Source organism: Myotis nattereri (genome assembly GCF_964212035.1).
Source record: "Myotis nattereri genome assembly, chromosome: 1".
NCBI lineage: Eukaryota > Metazoa > Chordata > Mammalia > Chiroptera > Vespertilionidae > Myotis > Myotis nattereri.
This window is the reverse complement of record NC_138075.1, coordinates 177,537,900-177,561,390: the sequence shown is the minus strand read 5'-3', so window position 1 is coordinate 177,561,390 and position 23,491 is coordinate 177,537,900. Positions and strand designations below refer to the sequence as shown.

The 23,491-nt window shown below is 41.5% G+C and overlaps 1 protein-coding gene across 5 annotated transcripts in view; it reads left to right on the top strand.

Annotated features, from left to right (window-relative positions):
* The window catches only part of ENOPH1 (enolase-phosphatase 1), a 31,482-nt gene extending 16,626 nt beyond the window's left edge, over window positions 1-14,856 (top strand). For all 5 annotated transcript variants that reach the window (XM_081090846.1, XM_081090849.1, XM_081090847.1 and 2 more), the window contains exons 2-6: window positions 1,270-1,371; window positions 2,595-2,797; window positions 3,799-3,931; window positions 5,317-5,440; window positions 13,782-14,856. In XM_081090846.1, coding sequence (XP_080946972.1) covers window positions 1,270-1,371; window positions 2,595-2,797; window positions 3,799-3,931; window positions 5,317-5,440; window positions 13,782-13,921 — 702 coding nt within the window. In that variant the 3' untranslated portion in view covers window positions 13,922-14,856. The remainder of the gene's footprint in view (window positions 1-1,269; window positions 1,372-2,594; window positions 2,798-3,798; window positions 3,932-5,316; window positions 5,441-13,781) is intronic.
* Window positions 14,857-23,491: the final 8,635 nt, after the last annotated feature.

Below are 23,491 nucleotides of genomic sequence, written 5' to 3'. Positions count from 1 at the left end.
AGTATTCTCATGAAAAGATTTTGACCCTACGGGACCCCTATAAAGACGTGTTTCTACTCCTTGCGATTAGAGATCATGTGTGGATGTGTGGTTTTTGTCCCAATTATATTTCCAGCTCTTAGCACAAGGCCTGCCCTGTATTGGACATTGAGTTAATGTTTGAATGAATGAGTTTGGATTAACAGACTTCTTGAATTCAACTTGACTATGGATTTTTCTTAAAATGTAAGGCCTTCTCTGAATTATGTTCTTGGGGCCTGTACTCACAGCATGTTGGTTTTAGGCTCTGGCTATTCCTAAGACTTGCAGAGCCATTACTCTCTGGATCCACACAGCGTTCTGCCTGTACTCTTGTCTTATCCATTGTACCCCATTATAATTCTTTGTTTACCTTCCACCTCCCACCCCAGGTTCTTAAACTTACTGAGAATAGGAACTGTGACTCATTTATCTTTTGAATCCTTTTCTTCATGCCCAGCTCTGGGACTAGCATATCTTGGCATATAGTGGACACTAAAGCAATTGCTGAAAGTGGCACATTTTTTTTAAGATACATATGCTACAATTGTAAGTAAATGTAAAAACTTTGACCTAAGAGAGATCATATTCCCAATGCATGAATTACTGACAGGTTCTCTATTTCTGAATTGTTTTGCACATCAGTTTCGTATAGGGTATTCTTAAGTAGTCTGATGACCAAGAATCATGGTGCTCAGGTGTTGTTTTTTTTTAAAAAGTGTTGTCATGCATGGACACTTTTCAGCAGATATTTGAGTTATATACATGTGCCAAGTACTGTGGTATGCATTGAGGTTATAGCTGTGAACAACATATACTTGATCCCTGCCCTCAAGGACATATGGTCTAGCAATCTAGTTCTGGAGTCAGCAGACTTTCTGTAAAGGGCTGAATGGTAAATGTTTAGACTTTGTGGGCAATATGATCTTGGTTATAAATACTCAGCTCTGCCATTGTGGCCCCAAAGTAGCCATAGACACTATGTAAACATGAATGTGGTTATGTTCCAGTGAACTTCATATACAAAAACAAGATGTAGAACAGATTTGGGCTGAGGGCCATGGTTTACTGATTCTAGATCTTTTTATTTGTTTATTGGTCTGTGTCTCTCACTCATATATCCACAACTGCAATTTTCATATTTTCAGTGGCTTATTTGCTACAGTTAGCTAAGGTGAGATTGTTGAAGAACTTGATCTCATGCACATGACTAAAGCTAATAGTTGATATTTTCTTTTACTCTTTTACCAGGACATTTTATTTCCTTACATCAAAGAAAATGTTAAAGAGTATTTGCAGACACATTGGGAAGAAGAGGAATGCCAGCAGGATGTCAGTCTTTTGAGGAAGCAGGTTGGGACATTCTATTCCATTGCTTCCACATTCCCAAGTATCTTAGAAATAATGATGCTTAGAGACTCATGCTCAAGCCCTTCTGCATGGAATGCAAAAGGTTTTGCACTGTCTTTTCACATTGTTCATTAAAGTCTCCAAGGGATAGTACCTCATCACCTCATTCTCTACTCTCTTCTGCCTCCTGGCATGAGCCCCCTCTGAGCCCTGCACAAGTGCTTGCGGGCCCTCACGTCTGCACACCGCCTCCAGACCTCTTACCCCAGCTCGCACTTGGCCCAGCCCTCATACCTGCCTCTTGTTCTCTGTTCTCTGTCCAGTTTTCAATCTCTATTTTCCCCTTACACATTGTGTGCAGTGGCACTCCTTTTTTTTTTCTTCTTAATTAAAATTGCTTCAGTGGCAAAGTTCTTACATACTGTGCAGAGCTAACTCTGTAGCACTTATTTTCTAGTTAATTTTCTACTTTAAACAGTGTGGAATGCTCTCTGAAATTTCTAAGGTTAAAAGTTAGGATTGGAAATATAATCATATTCTTCGTGACATGGAGTATTTGAGTTTGTTAGATTTTCTAGATAACTCCAGGTTAGTTCTGAAACACCTCCCCTTACCTTTTTTGTTGTCTCAACTCTTGTTGAATCATATGTACATATATCCTTGCTGTAGGATGTATATCATCGAGTCTTTAGAGGTTGGACATAGGCGTTCTCACATTGTCAGTGTTTCAAATAGCTGTTAGAGTTTTTATAAGATATGAGAGATGGCAGGAGACTGAATATGAAGCAACCCCAGACATTACTTCACTAGCTTCTTTTCATTGAATTCCAGACATGAACTGATTTAAAGGTTTTCTTGTGTGTGTTTTTTCTTTAGTTACAGTTCAGAGAAAATTATCAGATTTCATTGAGTCCTAGTTTGTTCATCCTAATAAGTGAATCAACAAACCAGGTCTTAACTGTATCATTTTATCATATGCTGTCTCTCTTCCTACAAAGATGCCTCTCAGTTTAAATTTTAACTTTAGCAATATAGGGAAGATCGTGTAAATTATTAATTATAATCCATTTCTTTTAGGAATCATTCAGATCAGCACCAAAAATGTAGGATCCTTTAATTTGTAACAGTGCTTGGTGCTAATGATAGTTGGAGAAAATTGGTAGGCTTGGTTTTCAGGTCTCATTTTAAGGACTCTTTTTTCAAAAAATGTTGTTTATGACTTGAAGGCTGAAGAGGACTCCCACCTGGATGGGGCTGTTCCAATCCCTGCTGCACCTGAGAATGGAGCAGATGACCTGCAACTGATGATCCAGGCCGTGGTAGATAATGTGTGCTGGCAGATGTCTCTGGACCGAAAGACTACAGCACTGAAACAGCTGCAGGGCCACATGTGGAGGGCAGCATTCACAGCAGGGCACGTGAAAGCAGAGTATGTAGCTGCTCATGGGACTCTGAACATTTCATCAGCCCCAAAACCAAATACATTTTCCACTAGTCCTCTTCTCCAGTATTGCATGATTAGTAAAATAGGTAAAATCAAATTCTTTTAATTCTAACAAGTGAGTGTTTTATTTTTTCGAAGCTGGGATAAAGCATTTCACCCAGCTAAATTCCCCACACCTGATGTTTGGCTTGGTGGGATGGTTAAAGAACTTTTAATTCCAGTTTGAAAATAGCTTCCTGGGAAATGGTGACTTTCTTGAACTAAGTCAGATCTGACCCTTTGCTAAGAGTAACAGCATGTTGAGCTGCTTCCTAGGACCATTCGATTATCTGTTTCTCTTCTGTTAGAGAAGTAAAATTATGCTCCCCGTCGCTTTGGGGGTTACTCGGTGTCAGCAGTGCCACTCTTCTCTGTGCTCTTTGTCTTGGTTGTGGAGTTCCTAAGAACACTCCTGCTAAAGAAGACTTATGAGTCCTGCTTTGCTCAAAAATTCTTCATAAGATACTGCTGCTAAGTATTTTAGCAGATATAAACCCTAAGATCCGAGACTGTTTCCAGCTGCCTATGAGAGGAAGGGAGACAGAAAGATAGAAACATCAGTGATGAGAGACTCACTGGTAGGCTGCCTCCCACACACCCTACATTGGGGATCAAGCCTGTAACCTGGGTGTGTGCCCTGGCTGGGAATCGAACCGTGACCTCCTGGTTCATAGGTCAGCGCTCAACCACTGACCCACACCAGCCAGACTGTAATCACTTTTGATTATCAGTGGGGCTGTCAAAAACTATTTTTCTCTCCACTCAAATTATTGTTTCTGATCTGTGTGATCCTGGAACTCCGTGACACTCTTACTAGATCTGCAGATGGAGTCCCTTCTCATGATGACAATTTGGGCACAAATAGAGAAACTTGTGACAACTATTTTGATTGGTTTTCATCTGGCAACATAATGTATTCCTGCATTTTAACTTGATTTTCTGTCTAGGTTCTTTGAAGATGTAGTTCCAGCAGTCAGGAAGTGGAGAGAGGCTGGAATGAAGGTGTATATTTATTCTTCAGGGAGTGTAGAAGCACAGAAACTATTATTCGGGTATTCTACAGAGGGAGATATTCTTGAGGTAGGTTACATGATAACTTTGTTCTTTGACATTATCAAAGCATGAAATAATGAATGTTACAGGAATATGGTACAGTTATAAGCTAAATCCCCATTCAGATAATTGCATTTATATATGCCAAGCATATTACAAAGGGAAGTGGGAAAACTGGGGAAATACATTATAAGCAAGAGACAACTGTTTCTGTGTTAACCAGTCTTTATATATCAAAGGTTCTTAAACTTTGTTGTGCATAAGGATCACCTGGGGAGTCTGTTAAAAATGTAGATCCCTGGGCCCTGCTTCTGAGCAAATCTGAATTGGCAGGCCTGGAGTGGGGAGTCAGGAGTCTGCATTTTTAAACATTCACCCTAAGTGGTTCTGTGATATAAAATACAGCTAACAAGACATGAGCTAGCTTGTAAATCAGCTATCTTGCCAGTATTAGGAAGTTTTCAACTGAAAGGAAACTAATGGCATGCTTCTTTTGGTTGTTTAAAGTAGAGCGGATAAGATGTAAAGTTGTGATACTTGCCACTATCCAAAAAAAAGAAAAAAACAGACTTCTTGACTGGAGCAGAGTACAAGGTGGATTAATTGTTTCTGGTACTTTGGAGAGATACAGATTTTACTTTAGCAGAGCCAGCATTCTTATGTAAGAGAACTGGGTACATCATTAAACAATTAAAAGTTTAGGCCACCTATTAAATTTCTTGTTCATGAAAAAATTGTTGTTAGCCCCTCTGTCCTAGCATCCCTATGCCCCTGGAGGACAGGGTGGTCATTGGAAAGGATTCACTTAAGGGATTTAAAAAGAAATGCTAATTCAGTATACACTGAACTTAGTGGTACACAATAGGTCACTCAGCTAACTAGTTTTAAAATAAATATTTATTGAGCAGCAAGGATATATACTAGTTCTTGGGTAGAATCTCAGAATGTTTTAATCAGAAAATGAAAGTAAAATAACAACTTACTAATGAGGTAGGGTAAAGAAATCTGTTCATTCTGGGGTCGAAAGGAGTGAAACTTTCGTTAGTAGTGAAACTCACTCTAGTAAGTAGTTTGAGTACAAATAGTATTTTAAGGGTAGAAAGTAGGTCATGTAGATTTTAAAAGATTTTGTATAAAAAATTAATGCTAAAGAAAGCAAAGCAAGTAGATTGTAAAATTATCTTATATATGTTGATTTGGTAGTTTTCTCCTTTCAAATGTTTATTGCTATAAAATCTTTGTATGTACTTTTTGTAGTCATTTCAAAGTTCTCTTGTACGTAGATTTTTCAGTTACATATTGAGTGAATGAAGTCAATATGATTGTATATTTCAGAGATAAGGGATAGAGACAAAGTGGTCCAGGTTACTAGTATAATTACAACATCAGTATTTCCCCTTCTCTTTTTTCAGCTTGTTGATGGTCACTTTGATACCAAGATTGGACACAAAGTAGAGAGTGAGAGTTATCGAAAGATTGCAAACAGCATTGGGTGCTCAACCAACAACATCTTGTTTCTGACAGACGTTACTCTAGGTGAGGAATCTGACTTCTTATTCCAGGATGGGATCTGAGCCCAGCACTACAAACACATTGCCTCTTGAAAGAAAGTTTATGGGTGGACCTTTGAAAAATGAAAGTTTTATAAAAAGAAACAGTGAACCGGCCAACTCACCTTTCTCTCCATTGGGGGTTGTGTATGGGGAAGTGGCATTGGAAAAACTTATTTTCTCTCATTTTAACTCCTTATCCTTGGTTGCATACGCATCCCTCTGTACTTACACACACAGGTGAAGTGGGAAAATAAGAAAGGATGACTTACAGGGTATCGTTGTGGAAATGAGCATGCAGGCAAGAATATGATGGTAGATGCATGGCTAGGTAAGGACAATAAAGTCACAGTGCATCTGCATCAAACATATTTAGCAGCAGTGAGATCACATAACACACTCAGCTGATAAAAGAGAACTCTAGTTTGAGTGACTTTGCCTTACAGTCCATTCAGTTGGTGAACACTGCCCTGGCTTGACTAGGAGCCTCATCCCCACCTTCCCGAAGACCGTCTTATTAGTTCCCAGGCCTTCAAGATTCACCTGTTTAAAGACAGCATCTTCTTTACCCAGCATGGCCCTCTTTATTTCAAACTAGGGGCCCAGTGCATGAACTCATGCACCTTAAAAGGAACTGTGGGCCACTTGGCTGCAGTGGGCACAGGGGCGGGTCTCGGCCCATCCTCCGAGACCCTGCCTGGCCCCTCCTGCCGTGGCCCCTGGTCCTCTGTCTGCCAGCAGCCCTGCTCCTACCACCATTGCTTCCACATGCTGACAGCACCGGCCCCACTTGCACCCACTGACAGCACAGAGTGATTAGGGCCGGTGCCGTCAGCAGTGCAAGCGGTGGTGGCCGCCCCGATTGCCCCTCAGAAGCAGGGGGAGATGCAGAAGCCTTCAGGGGCAATCGGGGCTGGTAGCAGGTGCAAGCGCTCAGCGGGACATGGCACACGGGAGCAAAGAATTTTCAGTAACCACCAGAGGCTCGCCCTATGTCCCGCCTTGGTCTGGTGCCGCCCACCTTCTCCACCATCCTGCCACAGTGATGCCTGTCATGTTCCGCACTCTGCCGCCTGCTGCCGACGCCCACCATGTTTCTGGTGGTCAGCGCACGTCATAGTGACTGGTGGTTCGGTTGTTCCGCCTTTTGGTCTATTTGCATTTGAGGGTTTTATATATATAGATGGTATATTAGCAGATGCATTATTTAAGGATTGAATGCACAAAGCAGTGTATACTGTTCTTCATTGGCAATTTAAGTGATTTCAGGAGTGGTTTTGACCAAATGTAAAATACATACCCAAGTACATTTGTAAGACTGTGAGTCCTCTATGAAATGATAGAGGGAAATGGTAGCCCATAAGGAAACAGGCAGCAGCAGGCAAAGGCGGGGTTTGGGGAGATGGGGTGTCGGGTGTCCCTGCTGTTCTTACTTGAATGTCCCTGGTTGGTGAGGCTTTCCCACACTCCCCAGCCTGGCCTTAGCCCTGGCCCTTGATTTTATGGTTATTCTCCTTAGAGTTGTGCATCTCCCCAGGGGCTACCTTGGTGTGTTTATAATTGCACTTGTATTTGTGGGTAGTTCTATGTGTTTATGTTTCTTCCACTCACCCTGGGTTGTAAGTTTCACCCTCTGTTTACCCAGAGCAGGGCTTTGTGCACTGCGCAGCTGCTCCAGCACCCCGGCTGCCACACGCTGGGGAAGGCGGTTGGGGGAGAAACAGAGGGCAGGGGGATGCTCTCTTGCCTAGTCAGCTCCACGTGGCTCCTGGGCCCCTTGGGGGCAGCTTCAGCATCTACAGGCACTATTCCTTCCTTCAGCCCTCTGTCTATTGTCACAGAACTAAAGTCACCCAGTCATTAGGACTTGCAGAGATGGGGCCCAAAGGCAAATCCGGTCTGCTGGCAGTGGCATCTTACCTGTGGTAGTGCGTATATTTTTTCTACTGCTGACCCTTGACCTTTTGGCCTCTTGTGTTAGGGAGGAGTTGTAGGTATATAATAACACAGACTAATTTGCTAAGTGGATTTGGAAAAAATCTCAACCAGCATAGATCATCCAGAATCTAGATGCCTTCAAGAAGCTATAATATGTTTTTTGGAGAAAGGGGTAAAACGGGCTTAATTTCACCTGACATACCAAAGAATTCAGTAATTGTGATTACCTTTGTTAAATTTCACACCTTGATGCATCTAGACTGGAACTTTTGACCTAGTTAGACAGTATTTAGTGGGGGTCAGCACCTGTCCTGGCTTGGCTCAGCTTGAGTCTAAGGGTTTCTACAAATGGTGTCTCGTTTTCCCACATCTTGGAAAGCTTTACATTTGGCATATCTGACTGCACTGAAGTGAGACTGACAGATGCACAGACACACTGCTTTAGGGTTCATGGCGTAACTAGGTAGCCAGGCCGCTTAAATGTGCCATCAACAAACATTTCACCTGGTCTTTACTTTGAACTGTAAATGTTTGCCTATCAAACATTTTACTGCTTTGAAGCTCAATATGCCCTCTTTGGTTTTTGTGGGACTTTGAGTGTTGAGGTGGGAGGTCGCTTTGTTGTCCATATAGGTTAGGGATGCGCCAGCAGTTTCTGTGAGGAATGATAAATTTACTCCTTATGGAAAGGAGACAGGCCTTGTCCTGGTGAGTTTGTCGGGTTTAATCTGTGAATTGTTTTTCTTTAATCATTCACATAAAGGGGGCTGTTGAAGATGATAATCTGTGGTTTGTCCTATATTTAATTTCCTTAGCACTTTGAATGGTTAAGTTCCTGCAGGCTTAGGGATCTGATTTGTGGCTGGGGCTCTCCATAAAGTCAGCCTGTCCCAAGCATTCTGTGATCCCCAGACCCAATGTTTCTCTCCATCCTCTACCTTTTGGTTACTATTAATAATTACAAATTATGCCCTAAGATCACGTATGGTTTCTTCATAGTCTTGTTTTCAGCTACATTTTTTTGTCTAGTTGCCATCGTAGTACATCTATAATTTCAGGTCTTTCTTTTTCCTTAAGCCATTTTCTTTCCTTAGGGTGCAGTCCCAAAAATTATTCTTACTCTTTTTACAGACTAGAGATGATCCTCAGTTTGGCCTCACAATGAAATTGATTCCCTCAGAGTCCTCACAAAGAGGTTTTATTCCTGCCCCTAGACTTCTGCCAGCTCCACACCCGGTAGTAAGGCCAGAACTGGGTCCATCTGTAGCTGGGATGGGGCCAGGCAGCTGGCTGCCTGCTTCACTCTTGTCTATTATCTCTGATCCTGTGTTTTGGTATCACATGCCCAGACTTTTATTGCCAAGGCAGAGAGGACTAAATGATATCCCAAATAACACCCAAGCATAAAAGAGAACTGAGCCTGGCCTGTGTTTCTCAGTGGTTAGAGCGCCAGCCTGTGCACGGAAGGGTTGCGGGTTCAATTCCCAGTCAAGGGCGTGTACCAAGGTTTCAGGTTCAATCCCCCACCCTGGTTGGAGCATGTGTAGGAGGCAACCAATTGATGTGTTTCTCACATCAATGTTTCTCTCTCCTTCCCTCCTTTCCCTTTCTCTTCCTCCTTCCCTCTCCTTCTCTCTCTTTTCCACTCTCTCTAAAAAGAAAGAGAGAGAACTGAATGACTTTTTCCCTTTTGAGGAAAGGAAAGAGGTGCAGGGTTTTAAGTATTAGTGTCTCAGTATTGTATGAATAGAGCAAATAGATGCTTAGGAACAGAACTTGCCCATGGTGCTGTAGGTAAGATGATGAATGTGGAGCAATTAGCTAGTGTCAGGTGGATCGTGGATCATGATGGCTCAGCTTGGTGGAGACCCCAGATTGCTCGTTAGGAGGAAAGCTTGACTTGAAGCATTCAGGCTCGGAACTGGCAGGGAGTAGGAGGGAGCTGCCTCTTCTGCTGGGATGAATGGCATCTGCAGAGTTTACCTGAGGAGAGGATTGTTTAGCACTTTTTTCACCTTGGGAAGGGGACAGCCCTTTCATAGGAAGAGGAGAAAGACACCTGAGGTAGGTAGGAGGAAGAGACAGCCTGTCCCACTTCTCACTGGGATCTTATCTCTCAACGCCACTGCTCTTTAATCCATTCAGATGTTGCAACTGTTTTCCAAAGAGAAACTACTGAGCTGTTTTTTAATCCTCACCCAAGGACATGCTTGTGTGTGTGTGTGTGTGTGTGCATTTTTAAACTGATTTTAGAGAGAGGAAGGGAGAGAAACATCGATGTAAGAGAGAAACATCAGTCAGTTGCCCTCCCCCGTAAGCACCCCAACTTGATATCGAATCCGCAACCTAGCTATGTGCCCTGACCAGGAATAGAACCTGCAGGTGTACGGGACAACACTCCAATCAACTGAGCCACCTGGCCAGGGCCCACTGAGGTTTTTTATGCCAAATCTAAATTCCATACAGTGTGTTTCAGATTATTCCCCAGTTTTGCTCTGTCTATCCAAGTATGCCCCATCTTTCCAAACTGTGTCCTACCTCCCACCCTGACTTGCTCCATTCTCCCAATATTTACACATGTATTATGTTTGCCTACAGTGCCTCCTGCCTCAAATGCCTCCTCTTTTGCCAACTTCCTTTCCTTCAACTTTCTGATCAAAACTCACCCTCTGCAGAGGCATCATTTGTTAAATTGCAAGTCCTAATTCAGTAGTTCCATGCTGGGGACCTGAGATTCCAGGTGATTCCCACACTGCTGGTCCATGGACCACACTCGAGTAGTAGCACTGTAGACCAGGAGCCGGCACACTTGTTCTGGACAGGGCCAGGTAGAACATACGTTAGGCTTTGCAGGACACTCAGCCTCTGTGTACAAAAACAAGTGTCAGGCCATATGTAACTTGCTGACCCTTGTTCTAGAGTACAGACCACAGAGTCAGAGTAACAATTTCAAACTTTAGTTCTACCTCCCTAGCTCTCAGTTTCCATATCTGTGGAAAGGGGTTAGTAATAGTAACTACCTCAAGGTTATTGTAAAGATTTAGATGAGAATGGAGCTCCATGAAGGCGGGAGCCTTGTTTTGTTCTGTTTCTAGAACAGTACCTGGTATATTAGGTGCTGAATTAAAAGCTGTTACCTTTCAGATGGAAACAAGATGAAGAGATACATAACCCAAGGCATTTTAGAGATATTTCCTGTAATGTCTAGTTTTATTTTACTAATCCTGTTCTTATTTTACCCACTATGCAATCACAGATCACAATCTATTGAGGAAGGAGAGTGACAACAGATAATAACTGTCACTTCATGTTGTTGCAATAGAGCTAAAATACAGGGTGTTGAAGGAACACATAGGATGATGCCCTTAATAGAGCTTCTGGAAGATGAGATATTTAAATTGAATTCTAAAGACTAGGAATTTACCAGGCAAAAAAGATGGGTATTCTAGTCAAGGGTTGTGATACGTTTGGGCTCAGGTTGTGAGAGCAGGTATTTCAGCTTTATTAGGTCCTAGGATTTTATTTTTCTCATCTCTTCTTCTTTTTTTTTTTTTTTTTAATTTATTGATTTTTTACAGAGAGGAAGGGAGAGAGATAGAGAGTTAGAAACATCGATGAGAGAGAAACATCGATCAGCTGCCTCCTGCACACTCCCACTGGGGATGTGCCCACAACCCAGGTACATGCCCTTGACTAGAATCGAACCTGGGACCCTTGAGTCTGCAGGCCGACGCTCTATCCACTGAGCCAATCCGGTTTCGGCTCATCTCTTCTTAATTGGTGTTTTCCCCAGCAGGCTGCCCTTTGGGGATACAGCTCAGTTCTCTGTAGGACTAATGGGAGGGAATGGAACAAAGGTGTGGACAGAACATGGCTCTGTCCTGCATTCACTGTCCTGCATTCACCTGTACTTAATAAAACTCAGGTCTGGGAAAACCAAGATGGCGGCATAGGTAAACACCGGAGATTGCTGCCTCGCACAACCACTTCAAAAATACAACTAAAAGATGGAACGGACATCACCCAGAACCACAGGAGGGCTGGCTGAGTGGAAATTCTACAACTAGAAGGAAAGAGAAAAGCATACCGAGACTCAGAGGAGGTGCGGTGCAGAAGTAAACTACAAAGATGTGGAGGTGCATGTGGAGAGGGCTGGCGGCTGAGGACACAGTTGTCTTTTTCAATCGGGAGGGAGTCTCAAGCTCTGAGCTCCAGTTCTGGGCGAGTCTCTGGGGACCCAGATTCATACGGGAGAAACGGGACTGTCTGGCATCAGTCGGTACTCAAGGGCAGCTTTCTCTCGGAGGAGCTCACAGCGATAGCTGGGACACTGAGAAGTGGGGCCTCTGAGGGCAGGACTGAGAGTAGCCATAACTGCTTGCTCCGCCCGCCCTGTTGATCCTCTGGGACCCCGCCCCGCCCAAGCCTTGCACGGAGGCTTTTGCATATGAAAGGCCCGGCCCTTTGCAATCTGAAAATTACTTAACAAACTGCAGCTTGCCCAAGGCCCCAGGGCAACTTGCATTGCTTCACAGCTGAGCTTCTGCTGGGTAGCCTCAGGCAGAGGCTAGATTAGCACCTCCTTAGAGATACAGGAGCCAGTGTGCCTGGTGGTCAAAGTGGGACCATCCAGATTGCAGCTCCTCGGATCCATAAAGGACAAACTCAGGGGGCAGACTCAGTGAGCACCAAAGCCCCACTGAAGCAAGTCTTGTCCCGGAGCGGTGTCTCTAGCACAGAAGTTCTCCCACTGCAGACACAGCTGACTCTCACAGCCAATTGGCCTGGAGGTCAAATCCTCCCAGTGTTACCTACAACAATCAAGGCTTAACTACAACAAGACTGTGCACAAAGCCCACAAGGGGGGGCACCAAGAGTGTCTACCTCAGGTAATTGGGGAGGCTGAGCCACTGGGCTCTATAGGACCCTTAGCACAGAAAGCCACTCTATCGACACAGCGAAGCATAAAAAATGCCGAGACAAAGAAACAGGTCACAAATGACAGAAATGGAGGAAAGCAAACTACTGGATATAGAGTTCAAAACCACACTTTTAAGGTTTTTCAAGAATTTTCTAGAAACCGCTGATAAACTTAATGAGACCCTCAAGAAATCTAGTGAGACCCTCGAGGTTGTGATAAAGGACCAACTAGAAATTGAGCATACACTGACTGAAATAAAGAATATTATACAGACTCCCAACAGCAGACCAGAGGAGCACAAGAATCAAGTCAAAGATTTGAAATACGAAGAAGCAAAAAACACCCAACCAGAAAAGCAAAATGAAAAAAGAATTCAAAAATATGAAGATAGTGTAAGGAGCCTCCGGGACAGCTTCAAGCGTACCAACATCTGAATTATAGGGGTGCCAGAAGAAGAGAGAGTGCAAGATATTGAAAACCTATTTGAAGAAATAATGACAGAAAACTTCCCCTACCTGGTGAAAGAAATAGACTTACAGGTCCAGGAAATGCAGAGAACCCCAAACAAAAGGAATCCAAAGAGGACCACACCAAGACACATCATAATTAAAATGCCAAGAGCAAAAGACAAAGAGAGAATCTTAAAAGCAGCAAGAGAAAGACAGTTACCTAGAAGGGAGTGGCAAGAAATATTCAAAGTGATGAATAGCAGGAACCTACAACCAAGATTACTCTACCCAGCAAAGCTATCATTCAGAATTGAAGGTCAGATAAAGAGCTTCACAGATAAGGAAAAGCTAAAGGAGTTCATCACCACCAAACCAGTGTTATATGAAATGCTGAAAGGTATCCTTTAAGAAGAGGAAGAAGAAGAAAAAGGTAAAGACATAAATTATGAACAACAAATACACATCTATCAACAAGTGAATCTAAAAAGTGAATAAATCTGATGAACAGAATAAACTGGTGACTATAATAGAATCAGGGGTATAGAAAGGGAGTGGACTGTTCTTGGGGGGAAAGGGCTGTGGGGGATGCAGGAAGAGACTGGACAAAAATCGTGCACCTATGAATGAGGACGGGGGTGGGAGGGGAGGGGGGTGAGGGTGGAGGGTGGGAGGGGAACCGGGTGGAGGGGAGCTATGGGAGGAAAAAAGAGGAACAACTGTAATAATCTGAACAATAAAGATTAAAAAAAAACCAAAAAAACCCACAAAACTCAGAGGTCTGGATAATTGCCATTGTAGCCTGTCATGTACAATTATATTTAAAAAATTTTTATTACAGAAAAATTAAAATGATGAAATAAAAGAGAATAATATAGTCAGCACCTATGTATCCTTCTAGCTTCAGATGTTATCAGATCAGGGTCAAACCTGTTTTTTACATTCCCACATCACCCTGATTACTTTCAAGTAAATCTCAGATCATATTTTTAAGTTTCTGGCATTCATTTTGATTTTCACAGAGGCCAGTGCTGCTGAGGAAGCAGATGTACATGTAGCTGTGGTGGTGAGACCTGGCAATGCAGGACTAACAGATGATGAAAAGACTTACTACAGCCTCATTACGTCCTTCAGCGAACTGTACCTGCCTTCTTCCACCTAGAGGATTTCCGAGGAAGACCAAACTGTCTCCACAGAGTCACCCTGTAGTCTAGTTTTTTCTAGTGGTAAAAGTAACTTACTTTTAAATGTACATATAAACACGTATGTATGCATGCAAGTATATATGTGTGTGTTCAAATTACCTGCATAGGCACAGAAGTTGGGGGGAAATCTCAGTTCAGTGAAAAGGAAACTAATTTAAAGGTGCTTTATATGTAGAAATGGTTTGAAACCACAAGTCTCTCACCCTTATTGAGGGTAAAATGTAGTTGATAGAAGAAATTACTACAATACAGATCTAATGTGTTACAGTTATCACATTATGGACCAAAATGGAAAGATAGGTTTGAGAAGTTATTCAGAAGCCTTGGTGTTTTAAAAACTGGAAATATTTTAAAGACTTATTCCTAATAGTAATTCATCCCCCCCTTTTAATTATGATTTAAAAGATTATTAGCAGCTGAATTTCAAAATATTAGCTTCCTTACCTACAGAAGATAACGTTATTTATTTCTGCTCCAAAAGACAAAATTGGGAAAGGAAGCTAGTTGAGCCCTGATCAATCAAACATCTATTACTTAAGAAACTTGCTAATCATTGTGGCACCCCCAGCAAGCAGCTGCTTTATCAGTGAAAAAGGTGCACTGATGTAACAGGTAAAATTACAAAACAGTTGTAATCACTAGATTTTATAGTTGCCCTTCTAACTCCTTCTTAGCACGGTTTGAGAATATATGTTATTGCTATTTACTATTAAAAAAAAAAAGTTTACTGTAATCAGTTTATAAGACTTAGAAGAGCCCTACTATGTACTATTTTCCTCAAAATGAATGTGAGAAATGTTAATTTTATAACAGCATTATTTATCCTGGTTTAGTCCTAATGGGATGTCATGTTAATTTCACATTGTGATTAATAAAAACATTTTTTCTTTCAGTTTTATGTAGATCCTTGAACTACACCACATATTGCCATTATCAAAAGAGAAACTAGAGATTTAGAAAAATAAGAATTTCATTTTAGTTTTTGCTTTATCATGTGTGTGTTTTAATGGAATGCCATTGGAAATCATTGACTGTGAGTTATGTATACATATATGGTTAACCTCATTGGTTATTTTATTTGAATAGTAAGCATTCAAGATATGAGTGGGTTTCTTAGATTTTTGAGACTTATATTTTAGGTACCTAGGATAATGCTTGAAGGAGGCAGTTATTGTAATTAATCAAGAAAAACTTGCCACTGTGGAGAACAGTATGGAGCTACCTCAAAAAACTAAAAATGGAACTCCTATTAGACCCAGTGATCCCACTACTAGGAATATATTCCAAGAAACCAGAAACGCCAATCAGAAAGGATATATGCACCCCTATGTTCATAGCAGCACAATTCACCATAGCTAAGATTTGGAAACAGCCTAAGTGCCCATCAGCAGATGAGTGGATTAGAAAACTGTGGTACATCTACACAATGGAATACTATGCTGTAGTTAAAAAAAAAAGGAACTCTTGCCTTTTGCAACAGCATGGATGGAACTGGAGAGCATTATGCTAAGTGAAATAAGCCAGTCAGAGAAAGATAAATACCACATGATCTCACTCATTTGTGGATTATAGAGAACAACATAGACTGATGAAAAGGGACAGACCCAAAGACTGAAAAACAGCGATCAGGCTATCAATCCCCAGAAGGAAAGTAGGGGAGGGCGGGGGGAAGGGGAAGGGATCAACCGAAGGACTTGTATACATGTATATAAGCCAAACCAATGGACATGGACAACAGGGGGATGGGAGCATGAGTGTGCGGGGGGGGGGGGGGGGAGGTTGGGGGTTAATGGGGGCGATGAGGACACATTTGTAATACCTTAACTAATAATAAAAAAAAAAAAAGAAAAACTAATGAATCCTGAAGGAATGATTTTTGGGAGTGCTCTGAATAAGGAAAAGGAAGTAACCTTGCAAATATGAGAGAATAGGGACTATAAAAGATTTTTTATGTTGATAATTTTTATCTTCTAGTAGCTAATTAAGAAACCTAATGATTATGGAAATACAGAGGAGTAGTAAAAGGGAAATGAATTTATAGGAGTGAGTTGTAAATGATGGTAAAACCACAAATGTTCATAAAGATTGCACTTCATACAATTTCTGACAAAGCTCACGAAAAGGTGACTGAAAAGGCATCTCTTACAGAAAATAAAGGAATAATTGGAAAAGTAAGGAAGAAATGAGAGAAAATTATACACCATTATCTGGACTAGAAACGAATGTAAGTATCTAGCCAATGGAGAATTGAGGTGGAGAGGTGTCTTAGTGGATTCAGATTGCTATAGCAAAATACCAGAGACAGGGTAGCTTATAAATGAAATTTCCTTTCTTTTTTTATATACTTTTATTGATTTCAAAGAGGAAGGGAGAGAGAGAGAGAAACATCAATGATGAGAGAGAAACATTGATCGGCTGCCTCCTGCACGCCCCCTACTGGGGATTGAGCCTGCAATCCGGGCATGTGTTCCTGACCAGGATTGAACCCAGGACCCCTCAGTGCACAGGCCAATGCTCTATCCACTGAGCCAAACCAGCTAGGGCTGGAATTTTATTTCTTAACAGTTCTGAAGGCTGGGTCCAAGATCATGCTGCCGGCAAATTTAATGTCTGATGAGAGCCGTTTGCTTAGAACAGTTTTCTCTTTGTAACTTCACATGGTGGAAGGGACGAAAGAGCTTTCTTGGGCTTCTTTTTATAATGGCACTAATCCCTTTATGAGGGTTCTGCCAAGGCCTCCCAAAGTCCCACTTCCAAATACATAAGTGTGTGTGTGTGTGTGTGGGGGGGGGGGGGTAGTTAGATTTCAGTATATGACTTTGTGGGGGACACAAACATTTAGTCTACAGCAGCAGTCACTTTCCATGGTAAGGGTACTAGAAAAACTAGTTTATGTTGAATAGTTGATAATGGAAATAGATTCGAAAATTGCAATATCAAATTCCGTTTGTCAAAGAGGTGTGGGAAAGGTGAGGGGACTATTTCTTAGGTCCTAAGAAACTCATTTACAATATGATAGGAAAGGATCTTTGGAAGACCCTTGAGTTGTAAAGGAGACTGGTCATGAAGGAAGAAAATGCCTCGAAGGTGGGTTGTGAGCTAGGAGGTAAATCCAGATAAATTTGTGGTGCTGAGTAAGGAAAGGAGGAAGAATCTTACCTGTAATTTCCAAAACAGGACAAAGGCACTGAATTTTCTCAGCATCTTGTTTGCAGAGCATACGAGGAAGAGGCCTCTTGACGTTGTGGCCCTTACCATTCCCCTTGTCAATCCAGATCTACCTCAGTTGTACTCTTCCCAAACCCAAGGTGGTTTCTTAGAAGAGAAGCCTCAGTCAGAGGGACTTCTCTAACCTTATCAGCAACTCTGGAGTCGCAGAGCGTTCTGTTCGGCCTTCGTGCTAAGCTTAACTGGTGTCCAGAGTTTCAGAAGGAAAGGAAGGTAAAGAACCATTGGTCTAGACAGGTGCACAGCAGCCTTTGCCCAGCAGATGGTGCTGTTTCTCCAGCGACCTTATCAAGTGTGAGGCCACCAGATACAGGGATGGAGCTAACGTAGCTTAAAGAGAAAAATAAGTCTAGTTCATTTATCCTTAAAGGCAATAGCATGATATTTTAGGAGTCAGAGTAATTTGGAAAAACGGGCAGTAATACGGAGTGAAATTCACCCACTAATATTCCTCTTCTCTCTCCTCCCCTAAGTTAAATTTTCTTAAAAAGTGATTTTTGGCTGGTTTGACTCGGTGGTTAGAGGGTCAGCCTGGAGACTAAAGAGTCACGGGTTTGATTCCTGGTCAAGGGCACATACCTTGGTTGCAGGTTCAATCCCTGGCCCCAGTCAGGGTGTGTGCGGGAGGCAACCGATCAATGTGTCTCCTCTCACACTGATGTTTTTCTCTCTTGCTCCTCTCTTTCCTTCCCTCTACTCTCTCTAAAAGCATCAATGGAAAAAGTATCCTCAGGTGAGAATGAAAAAGAAAAAAGATTTTTGGAAAGCCAGTTTTTCTAGCTGAAGTGTAAAAAGGACTTGTTTTCAGGTGTTTAAACTTCCCATCAGAGCACAAAGTTGAATTAATATATGCCAAAACAATTTATTATCCCACCACTCATGCCCTGATGCCAGATGCTATTATCTTGCCCTAGCGGGTTTGACTCAGTGGATAGAGCATCAGCCTGCGGACTGAAAGGTCCCAGGTTCGATTCTGGTCAAGGGCATGTACCTTGGTTGTGGGCACATCCCCAGTAGGAGATGTGCAGGAGGCAGCTGATCAATGTTTCTCATTGATGCTTCTAACTTTCTATCCCTTTCCTTTCCTCTCTGTAAAAAAATCAATAAAATTATGTATATATATATATATATATATATATATATATATATATATAAAAAAGCCTTTAAAAATGCTATTATCTTAAACCTAATTTAAGAGTAATTTGTAGTTTTTGCTAACACATTGGAGTAACTCTATCTAATAGAAGTAGAATTCACCTTCCTTACAGATTTAACCCAAATTGTTCATTCAGATATTGACGAAGCATCTATAATGTGCCCTGGATCTGCTGGGAAAATAGGATAGAGTGGCTTTTTATAGAGGGTTGCTAAGAAGGCAACATGTAATCTGAACGACATGAAAATGTAAGAAGCTAGAAGGAAGAGCATTCCATGAAGATGGAAAGGCATATAGTAGACTTCTAGGTCCATGTTCGGCCTATTCCGTAATTGAGAGAAGGCCAGTGGCTGGATGCCATCAAAAAAGTGGGCAGAGCCGGATTGTTAGGGCTTGACCATGATAAAGTTTGAGTTGTATTGTCAATGTGGTGGGAAGCCACTGGAGAATTTTAAACGGAAGCGGACAATGTGATTTATGTAAGGGAATTCTCCATTGGGTGGAGAATGGGTTATAGGCAGATAATGGGTTATAGGCAGAAAATCAGTTAGGTATAACAGGGTTTGAGTGCCAAGCCAGAAACCACTTTAGGTATCAAAGAAATTTAAAACAAGGAGTGAGGTGTTGACAAAATCAATGAGAAGGACTAGAGTAGTAGTAGTAAGGGAGGCCGCCATTGGACTGTGGAGTTGAAGGACACCCTATCTCCACTTTAATCTTCATTATTTCCTTCTATTTGCTTTGGGTTTAGTTTGTCCTTTTTGTAGTTCTTTAAGGTGGAAGGTTATTGCTTTGAGTTATTTTATTTTAAATATGTTTTTATTGATTTTTAGGGAAAGAGAAAGGAAGAGAGAGAGAGAGAGAGAGAGAGAGAGAGAGGAGATAAAAACATCAATCGGCTGCCTCCTGCACAACCCCTAAAAGGGTTCAAGGTTGCAACCTGGACATGTGCCCTGACCAGGAATCAAACTAGTGACCTCTTGGTGCATGGGTCAGGTCTCAGCCATACAGCCACACTAGCTGGACAACTTTGAATTCTTTTAATGTAGTCATTTATACCTCCAAATTTCCCTCTAAGCACTGCTTTTACTGCATCCCAGAGGTTTTGGTATTTTGTGTTTTGTTTTCATTCATCTCAAAGTATTTTCTAATTTCCCCTGTGATTACTTCTTTGACCCATTGGTTGAGGAGTGCTTTGTTCAGTTTCCACATATTTGTGAATTTCTAAATTTCCTTCTGTTACTGATTTCTAATTTTATTCTATTGTACTTGGAAAACATACTTTATATGATTTTGATCTTTTGAAATTTATTGAGACTTGTTTTGTGGCCTAACATATGGTCTATGCTATAGAATGTTCTTTGTGCACTGGAAAGAATATGTATTCTGATGTTCTTGGGTAGAGTGTTCTATGCACATTTGCCAGGTCTAATTTATAGTGTTGTCTTCTATTTCCTTGTTGATATCTGTCTAGTTGTTTTATCCATTATTGAATGTGGAGTATTGAATATTCCATCTAATATTTGTTAAACTATTTCTCCCTTCAATTCTGGTTTGTTTGTTTTTTTGCTTTATTTATTTGTTTGTTTTGGTACTCTGTTTTAGGCATATACAGGGATAGGCAAATGTAGGTTATACAGTTGTGCAAAAACAGTTTATTCTTGTATTATTTTTTGTTGTTTTCCTTTATTTAAATCATTTTTATTTTTCAATTACATTTGACATACAATATTATGTTAGTTTCAGGTGTATACCTACTCCAGTGATTAGACATTATATAATAAATCTAGTACTCATCTGACACCATACATTGTTATTAGAATATTATTAACTATATCCCCTATGCTATATTTTACATCCCTATCACTATTCTTCCCAATAAATCTAGTACTCATCTGACACCATACATTGTTATTAGAAATATTATTAACTATATTCCCTATGCTGTATTTTACATCCCCATAACTATTCTTTAACAACCAATTTGTACTTCTTTTTTTTTCCCCTTAATATATTTTTATTGGTTTCAGCGAGGAAGGGAGCGAGAGATAGAAACATCAATGATGAGAGAGAATCATCGAACGGCTGCCTCCTGCATGCACCCCACTGGGGATTGAGCCCACAATTCAGGTATGTGCCCTGACCAGGAATCAAACCGTGACCTAGTTCATAGGTCAACGCTCAACTACTGAGCCATGCCTGTCAGGCTCTTGCTGCTTTTAAGATTCTCTCTTTTTCTTTATTTTGGGACTTTATGATGTGTCTTCGTGTGGGCCTCTTTGGGTTCACCTTGTTTGGGACTCTGATTCCTGGGCTTGCATGTCTATTTCCTTCACCAGGGTAGGGAAGTTTTTTGTCATTTTTTTCAAATAGGTTTTCAATTTCCTGCTCTCTTCTCCTTCCAGCATCCCATGATGCAAATGTTGTTATGCTTGAAGTTGTCCCAGAGGCTCCTTACACTATTCTCTTTTTTTTTTCTTTTCTGTTCTGATTGGGTGTTTTTTGGGTTGTTTGTTTGTTTGTTTTTACTTCCTTATATTCCAAATTGCTGATTTGATGCTGGGCTTTATCTACTCTACTGTTGATTCCCTGTAAATTATTCTTCATTTCAGTTACTGTATTCTTCATTTCTGACTGGTTCTTTTTTATGGTGTTGAAGTTCTCACTAAGTTCATTGAGCATCCTTATAACCAATGTTTTGAACTCCGCATCAGGTAGATTGCTTGTCTCCTTTTTCTGGAATTTTGTTCTGTTCTTTCATTTGGGGCATGTTTCTTAGTTTCTTCATTTTGGCAGTCTCTCTGTTGTTTCTATGTATTAGGCAGAGCTGCTGCGACTCCCAGGCTTGGTAGAATAGCCTAATGTAGTAGGTGTCCTGTAGGGTCCAGTGGCATGGCCTCCCTGTTCATCCGAGCTGGGTACTCCAGGTGCAACGCCCTGTGTGGGCTGCGTACACTCTCCTGTGTAGTTTAGACTTGATTGAGGGATTTAGCCCCAGGCCGATGGGCTACAAGGACTGGCTGTCCTTCTGTCAATTGCTGTTGGCTACAGTTTGCAGCTAGAAGATGGATAAGTTCTGGAGATCTCATGTACAGCATAGTGAATATAGTCAACACTATGTATTACATACTTTAAACCTGATTTCTATATTTCTTTCTTTCTTTTTTTTTTTTTTACACAGAGAGGAAGGGAGAGGGATAGAGAGTCAGAAACATCGATGAGAGAGAAACATCGATCAGCTGCCTCCTGCACACCTCCTACTGGGGATGTGCCCGCAACCAAGATACATGCCCCTGACCGGAATCGAACCTGGAACCTTTCAGTCCACAGGCCGACGCTCTATCCACTGAGCCAAACTGGCGAGGGCTCTATATTTCTTTATATCTTTTTTTGTTACTCAGTCCCCCATTACTGCCTTCTGTTGTGTTAGACATTTCTTGTATATAATTTTAATTCTTTTATTGCTTATTTCACTATATATTTTTGTTATTTTCCTAGTGGTTTCTCTGGGGATTATAATTAACATCTTAATTTCTTATAGGCCAGTTCTAATTAATACTGCCTTAGTCTTAATAGGGTGTAAAACTTTGCTCCCCTGCTTATGTTTTTGTCACAAATCACATCTTTATACATTGTGTGCCCATGAACATAGATTAATAGTTATTGTTTTATGCAATTGTTTTATGTCTTTTAACTCAGATGTAAGAAACAAAAGGAGCTGCAAACAAGTACATTTATACTTTCTTTTAATATTTCCCTATTGTATTAGTTTCCTAGAACTGTAGAGTACCACAAACTGGACGGCTCATAGCAATGGAAATGTATTCTTGCATAGTTCTGGATGCCAAAGGTCTGAAATCCAGGCATCAGCAGAGTTGGTTCCATTGGAGGCCATGAAGGAGAATCATTCCCAAGCCTCCTGGCTTCTGGTGACAGCTGCATCCTTAGTGTTACTTGGCTTGTAGAGGCATTACTCCAATTTCTGCCTCCATCTTCATGTGCATCTTCCCTGTGTGTGTGTCTTCACATGGCTGTCTTCTTAGAAGCATACTGGTAGTATTGTATTAGGGGCCTTATCTTCTCCTGCGAACGAATCACATCTGTGATGATTCCATTGCCAAATAAAGCCTTACTCTGAGGTTCTGAGTGGGAGCTGAGGACTGCTCCAACTAAAGGAGGACAACAGGTGATGGTTTGTGACTTTCCAGGCACGGTTATGAAAGGATACAGCATCTGTGTTCCTCTTTCAGGAGCTGAGGGTTAGACCCTTGCTCTGGGAAGCCATCTACCATGCTGTAAGAGAGCACAAACTAGCCCAAGTGGAGAGGAAGCAAGGCCCCAAACTGACCGCCAGCCTCAGTCTCCAGACCTCTGAGTAAACTTGCCTTCAGATACTTCCAGCTCCCAGCCCTCAAATCCTGTACCTGAGACCTCAGACATCAAGGAGCAGAAATAAACTGTCTGAATTCCTGACCCATAGCATCTGCACATAGTAAATAGTCCTATGCCGCTACATTTTGTGGTAATTTGTTAGGCAGCCACAACAACTGGAACAGTCACCAAGTGAATCAAATGCTACCAAGCAGTGGCTCGACCTTCGAATCCCTTCCAGCACAGCTAGGCTTTCAAAAGGCCTGTGCCAGAGTGTGCAGTTAGGAGCAACAGATTGTCTCATTCTCTGTCCCTCCAAACAGTGGCATCTGTCTTCCTAGACTTTCCAAGAGTCCCCATCTTCCCAATCTTCGAGGCTTAAAGCCTCAGAGCATCTGATTTTCCCTCCCCTTTGCCCTCTACCCCTTGCCCCCTTGCCTCACAAATTTGTTCTTTTCTTCCCATTTCTAACAACCTGTGCTTGAAACTCAGGAGTTCATTATTAGCTACAAAATAAAAGGCAATGGAATAGAAAATGACTACCAATAATGGGCTTAGTGTTTCTAGATATCATACTAGAAAAGGGTAGTACTTAAAGCTTTCCAAGGGCAAGTAATGATAATGTTTATGGATAAGATGTGGAAGTCCACTGTATTTTGAGAAAGCTGTCTGCCCCCTATTAGGGCAATGCAAACAGCAAATCACTGGCTAGTCCCTGGAGTACTTCGAGTTCATGAATTGCCTTTGTTCTGTGTTTAGTCATAACCCTTGT